The sequence below is a fragment of the Monopterus albus genome, unplaced genomic scaffold (assembly GCF_001952655.1).
Source record: "Monopterus albus unplaced genomic scaffold, M_albus_1.0 scaffold29.1, whole genome shotgun sequence".
Classification (NCBI taxonomy): Eukaryota; Metazoa; Chordata; class Actinopteri; order Synbranchiformes; family Synbranchidae; genus Monopterus; species Monopterus albus.
Window position 1 is genome coordinate 2,278,396 of NW_018127909.1, and position 6,989 is coordinate 2,285,384.

A 6,989-nucleotide genomic window follows, 5' to 3' on the forward strand; every position below is an offset into this window, starting at 1 on the left:
TGTGTTTTTCTGTCAATATGGGGTGCTGTGTGTACATTAATGAGGAAAAAAATGAACTTAAATGATTTTAGCATATGGCTGCAATATAACAAAGAGTGAAAAATTTAAGGGGGTCTGAATACTTTCCGTACCCACTGTACATTCTACATTACTGGAAGCTGATATAGAGATGAATATAGTTGTGATGGCTGTGCATTCAGTAAAGAGCAGGGGGAAACGGCCACTCTAGCTTTGTCAAAGGCACTTTCTGGACTTTAAAAGTATTTACAAGGCGTATCTCGTGTGTTTTACATGTGTGGCAAAAGAAGACGGCGTGATGGTTTACTAAGTAGTTGGCTCACACATTGGCGCTGTTAGCTTACAACAGCTGGTCTCTGGCTCTACACAGTACTATACTTATAATGAAGTTCTCATTTGTGCCCACTCTCATTCTAAATAAAACCCTTGTGAATTTTGGATTTGTGACTCATACAGTTACTAACAAGATGCAGCATGATAGTAAAGCCATTTTGGTGCTGATTAGAAGGGATTCTTTCTTTCAGGTCTAGCTGCTTTCAGTGCTTCCAGTGTCTGTCATAGCTGTCTCTGCTGTATACACAAAGATGTTTTGTGTTCTCCATAGCTAACTCCTAATAGACATAGGTGACCAGTTATAGGAAAAACCTACATAAAATATCTCAACGAGGTACTGGGCCACCTTGTGGCACCAGAACAGCTTCAGTGCACCCACATAGGTGACCAGTTACAGGAAAAACCTACATAAAATATCTCAATAAGGTACTGGGCCACCATGTGGCACCAGAACAGCTTCAGTGCACCTTGGCATTGCTTCTATAAGTCTCTGGACTGTACTGGAGGTACTGGTGAACTCCATTCTTTCAAAAAATATTGCCTCAGTTGGTGTTTTGTTGGTGGTGGTCAAGATGTTGTCTAACACTTTGGTCCAAAACATCCTGTAAGTGTTCAGCTGGGTGGATATCTGGTGATTGTGAAGGCCACAGCATATGATTCACAGCATTTTCATACGCCTCAAACCTTTTAGTGACCCCTTGTGCCATATGGATGGGGACACTGTCATCCTGAAAGAGACCAATCATTTAGTCAAGGTTTTTGTTTTAATTTGTCACCTGTCTGTGGGAAAGTCAAATGTATTTATTTGCGTACAGAAAGGCCTCTGACTGTGTGTAAAAGAACATGTATATCTTTATGTGTTCAGGAGCGGATGCAGGCCAAGGAATTGTGGCAGACAACAGCCCAGGAGCTGGACCACCTCCAGCAGGTCTACCAGAAGACCATTTCTGATGGACAGATCCACGATGGACAGAGACAGCAGATCAAGGTTCAGTATTCCCACCCACAGAGCCAGCAAATTATTAACACACAAGCTTTTCACCACTAGATGGAGCCATTATCACAGACATGAGGTTAATTTGATGATTTGGCCTCAGTTAATGCTTGATATTAAGCATGGGGTAAACACAAGCAGTTAACTTTTATTGAATACCCTATTTTTTTCATCACAGGATCAGCTTGTTCAGTTCCAGCAGCACACACAAAAACTCCAAATAGCCAATCAGAAACTGGAATCGGTAAGTGACGGTTAATTAAAAGTGTGTTAAATTGTTGCCTCCTAATTAGCTATGGGATCGAAATGCTGTGCACTTCTCTGAAATGAACCTTGGTCCAATAATTAATCTTGCAACAAAGTGAATCGGTTTCTAAATCACTCTGGTAGTCGGCCAGAATGGTCTTGGTTGTATAATAGACTGTGAGCTTGCTTGGTAATCCTTTAACTGCCTTATATTTTTCTTTGTTCAACACATACTGTTGTACACTTGTCTGTCTCCCTCTCACACCCACACCTAAAAATGCTTTCAGCGCCAAACAGTTTAAACAGTTAACCTGACTGTGGCACTTTTGGAGATAAAGTGTACAGTATATTGTGCACGTATTTATCAAAACAAAAACCAATGTATACGTACACATGCCTGCTGTTTACTTAGGACAAAGTGTGACGAGAGAGTAACACTATATCTCTGTGATGCATATTTAATGAGAGGGCAAACCTTGGGCCTTCCCCTGTTGACTTCTCATACAGGCAGCCTTTTTCACTCACTGTATGTGAGAACACTTGACTTTGTAGCAGTGAATGACTGACAGAGGTTCTGTAGGGTTTGTTCTAAAAGGGCAAGGTTTTGAGAGAGAAATTTCTGGGGAAAGTTGGTTTCAAGATAAAGTTTGTGGTGTGTGTTTAAAGCCATGCCACACAAATGGCAGTCTTGTGTCTCTTGCCACACACAGACTAACCGGCAGTTCCTGAAGACGGTGACAGAGCAGAGCACAGAGATGGAGGAGCTACACAGCCAGCTCAGGTAACTAAATATCATGGAGATTCAAAATGGCTGCTGCCAGAAGTCTTGTTCTCTGAAGGTAGAATACCAGGTACACCCCATCCTGAAGTTTGACAGTAATTTCTCCCCTCAGCTGTGAATTGAGCATCACGTCAAAGGGTTTGTCCCTGTGTGCATGGCCACCAAGTGCATCAGCAGAGATCATGAAAGTTTCTGTATTAAATGGGTTCATATACACTGAACAGATTGTTCTATTTGAAAGAGTCTCAACTTCATGTTGTGCCAGTGGAATGTGCACAGTGTTTTCATTGTTAAAATAGTTTTTGCTGTATATATTAATTGTGGTTATGCATTAGAATCTACCATTACCTTTTAAGTGAAAGGAGCATTTGTAGGAAATACGCTTATTTGCTTCCTTGCCAAGAATTTGATGAGAATGTTCCACTCCCGTATCTGTACAGTAAATATGAAAATACAGCCAGGAGCTAAAAACAGCAAATGGGGAAGGCTAAACTTGGTTCTGTTGGAAAGTAACAAAATCCAGCTGCAAACCCCAATAAAGCTCAACATGTTGCTTTTAGTTAGTTTAATCTTTTCAAAACTGAAGTGTCTTCAACAATGAAGTTTAGAGGTGCTGGTAGACAGAATTGGTTACTTTTAAATGGAGCCAGGCTAGCCTGTTCCTCATTTCCACTTAGTAGGCCAAGCTAATCTGATTAGCTGTTGGCTAGCTTCTTATTTACCATAAATGAGAGTGCTATCAATATTCTCATCTTACGCTGAGCATAAAGGTGAGTAAGCACATTTTCTAAAATGTTGACCTATGAGCTTTTAGTGTAATAACCACATAAGACAGCTATAAGCCAGCTGCCAGTTTTTTATGTTATGTGACTGAACTGTTTTTGTAGGCAGACCAAGGCTGAGCTAAGGACAGCCACAGCCAAAGTGGGTGAGATGACCAAATTGCTGCACAATGTCCAGGACCAGGCTCAGAGACGGGTGAGAGAAGAGAAAAAGACATTGCCGAGGAAAACTGGAGTGGGGAAGGCAGTGCAGAACTCGATCAGGACATGCACTGAGCTAGTGCTTAAACAACAGAAACAGCTGATTTTAGATATCAATAAATATGAAATGAATTTTCCGATCTGGTTATTTTGCCTGTTGAGCATCACTTCGGGCTGTAGTAGTCATGATTTTATTATTTAGTTTTTTTAACAGAATTGATCTGTTGATTTATTCTGTAATGAAAATCCCATTTTATTGCAGCTCTCTTACAGCCACATGTGTATGTATTTAGGAGGAAGATGTGGCACAAGCTCAGGGCCGAGAGGATGCAGCAGAAAGAAGGCTTCAGCAGCTCCAGGCAGCCTTGAGCCTGATTGAAGCCAGGTGAGCATCTTGTGGCTTTTTTCCACTAGATCTGACTGCTTTGCGCTTCGTCTGCGATCCAGTTCCGATCCCCCACTAGGTGCATCTGCAGATTGGCTTGTTGTGGTGCTGATTTTATGTGTAGGCTATATTTTCTGGTTGTTGAGCTTCTACAGTAAGCAGACTTTATAATGGTTTCTTTTTTTGTCTGTTTTAATTGTGTTTATTGTTCTTATTTCCTACTTTTGCTGTAGCCTACAGACAAAGACTACAGTTAGTGGTTAAATTTAATTTAACAGTCACAGTTAGGTCACTATGAAACATGAATCAAAAGATTTGTGGCTGTGTTTCAGTTATTAACAATTCATTCATCCTTATAGGCTAATCAATTTGTATCACATAGATATCCCTCAGGTAGAGCGCTATTTTATTGGTGGGTTGAACTTTATCAGATGCAGCATCCATCAGAAATAGACTAGATGCGTATCTTTAGCGAAGTGGAAGGGAGAACCGCATGTGGGATGGATCGAAGACGTAACGGAGCCGGACCCAGTGGGAACACACCCCCATTGACTAGACTGGCAGTAATCAGCTCTGACGATCAAGCCACAGGCAGAACACAATGTGGCCAGATCCGGTGGAAATTAGGGGTTAGACTGCTGCTTCACCTGTAATCACTTTTCCACCTTCTGTCCAGTGTTGACATCAATTTAACAGATAACTGTAGTTGAGGTATATGTAGCTGAAGCAGTTTTGGAAAATCATGGTGTTTCACATTAGCGTTATAGGGTTCAGTTCCCTGTCTTTTGCCTAGCTACTGTTACTCACTCCTTTTCTGCATTGCCAGGCTAAAAGCTGCATCTCAGGAGGCAGAGGCTGTCCGTAGAGAGCAAACTGTGTGGGAGAGAAAGGTTGGGGAACTCCAGGCTCGCTGCACCACCCTAGAAGAGGAGAAGTATGAGGCTCTAGCCAAAGTGCGAGAGAGCGTTCAGGTGGCAGATGAGGCCGAGTTGCAGAAGAACCATGTGATTGCACTCACTCATTTTTGTCTCTTCCTTTCTTATTTCGTTGTTTCCCTGTTTTCTTTAGTCTTTTTCACTGGCCAAGCCTTCCCTCAGTTTGTCGAGCAGTCTGACAAGTCTTCACACCCCTTCAGCACAATAGAACTGACGTGTAGTTGTGTCTGCCTTTACCCTCTCCCTTCAGGCCTTGTTAAGAGAGAAATTGAAGATAGAAGAGTTGGAGAAGACAAAGGAGGCCATCAAACAGCTGATCCAGGACGCTGCAGTCCGAACAAGGAAAGAGGTAAAGACTTATTAAATGGCTTTCTGGAAAATAAATGTTTTGCATTTTCTACTTTCTAATGTGCTTTTAAGGTATTTTAAGGTACCAGTGAATGAATCACATCATTATTTGGTACCACTGGATGATGCGCTGACATTTGGTGCTAAGTCTGTACACTTTGTTGGATTTAGTTTTACAAACTCCAGCTGTTCCACTTCCTCAGCCCTTGTTTTTTTTTTTTTGTTTTTTTTTTAAAACACAATGTACTGAGTCAAAAGCAAAACCTTGTGCTCTGCCCCTGCCCAACCTCAGTCGGTGACATGGTGATTAATGCTCTATTGATGGGTTTTTTTCATCAAGGTCTCGAACACTTTAATCCTGTTAATGAGGCCTGGTATGACTGCAGTGCTGGCTGTCATGTTAGTCTTTGGCTGGCCTTCAGAAGATGGTAATTTTGAGAATAGCTTTTGATGCATTAGATGTTCTGTGAGTTACAGACCTTTTTGTGTCTTTGGCTTTTAACCTTCCAGGTGATTTTCAGAGGATGAGATTAAATGTTCCAGCCTAGGTGAAGCAATTATTTAACCTTAATCTCATGTCTTCCTCACTTAATGTCACAAAGTGTTTAGCCAAGTATGTGTAATGAAAAATTATTTCAAAAATATTACACTACATTGGTAGTCAGACCTCAAAGTCTAGCTGAGGGCTTAAGTCCCACTCACAGTTATGCATGAGGGTTGGCATTTTCCAAAATAAAGGTTTGTCCAGAGTTATCTGATATTCAGCCTCAGAGCTTAAAGACATCCTGTGGAGTTTTGACCATTACTAGTGTTATAAAGCAGTGTTTTTAAGAGTTGGGATCAGGTTTGGTTTGGAATCTGTGCACAAGCATGAGGAGACACGTGTACTTGGTTTATGTGATAGGGAGTCCTGCTAAAGGCTTTGCATGATTCCACTGAGGGACACTTGGTGGTAGTAACGTGCCAAAAAATGTAGCAACATGCCAGCACGTGTAAATGTAAGACTGTATATCATCAACAAATCCAGAGGGAAATGAAGAAGCTTTTCTGATGAGAAGTGGAAAGTCTTCAACAAACTCATGCAAGTCCAGTTGACTGCTTTTCTTTTTATTTTATTTTTTTTATTTACACATGACCTGGGGCCTCATTGTGCTATTCAGTGCTTGGATAATTTTCATATTCAATACTGGGATCCTGTGGTTCATGTAACAGCCTAAAAATAATGAATCTCATCTTTCATTGTCACTTACTAGGGGAGTACTTACTTGGGGAGGCGACAGTGGTGCAGTGGGTAGAGCAGTCGTCTCCCAACCGGAAGGTTGAAGGTTCAACTCTCACTGCCTGCAGTCCACATGTTGAAGTGTCCTTGGCTCTGTTTAGTGGATAGTAAAAAGGTGGCAGAAATTGAAGAGAGAGAGAAAATGCGCAACAATGGTCCCCTGGGCCAGTCCCAGAACACTGAGACTGAAGCCCAGGCTTGTGTCACTTCTTACACGTAACTTTTTTTAAAAACTATTGTAGAACTGATTTGCTATAAATGAGTCAATTCAGTGACACAGTGAGTGAGTCGATACCTAATGGTTGCTATCTTGTGAAAAGATTTTTAACTAGAACTAAATGTACTTTTAAATATTTTTAAATAAGGTCAACACATAGCACTATATCAAACCTAAGATTATATATTAATACCTGAATATCCATCCATCCATCCATTTTCCTCCGCTTATCCGGGACCGGGTCGCGGGGGCAGCAGTCTAAGCAAAGATGCCCAGACTTCCCTCTCTCCATATACTTCCTCCAGCTCTTCCGGGGGAATGCTGAGGCGTTCCCAGGTCAGCCGAGAGACATAGTCCCTCCAGCGTGTCCTGGGTCTTCCCCGGGGCCTCCTCCCGGTGGGGCATGCCCGGACCCCCTCCCTAGGGAGGCGCCCAGGAGGCATCCGAAACAAATGCCCGAGCCACCTCAG

At 42.0% G+C, this 6,989-nt stretch overlaps 1 protein-coding gene across 1 annotated transcript in view; it reads left to right on the forward strand.

Annotated features, from left to right (window-relative positions):
- Positions 1 to 6,989, forward strand: part of sclt1 (sodium channel and clathrin linker 1) — a 19,730-nt gene that overhangs the window by 7,728 nt on the left and 5,013 nt on the right. The window contains 7 exon segments of the mRNA XM_020596189.1: positions 1,217 to 1,339; positions 1,524 to 1,589; positions 2,302 to 2,372; positions 3,260 to 3,350; positions 3,649 to 3,740; positions 4,567 to 4,744; positions 4,926 to 5,024. Of these exon segments, the coding sequence (XP_020451845.1) occupies positions 1,217 to 1,339; positions 1,524 to 1,589; positions 2,302 to 2,372; positions 3,260 to 3,350; positions 3,649 to 3,740; positions 4,567 to 4,744; positions 4,926 to 5,024 (720 nt within the window).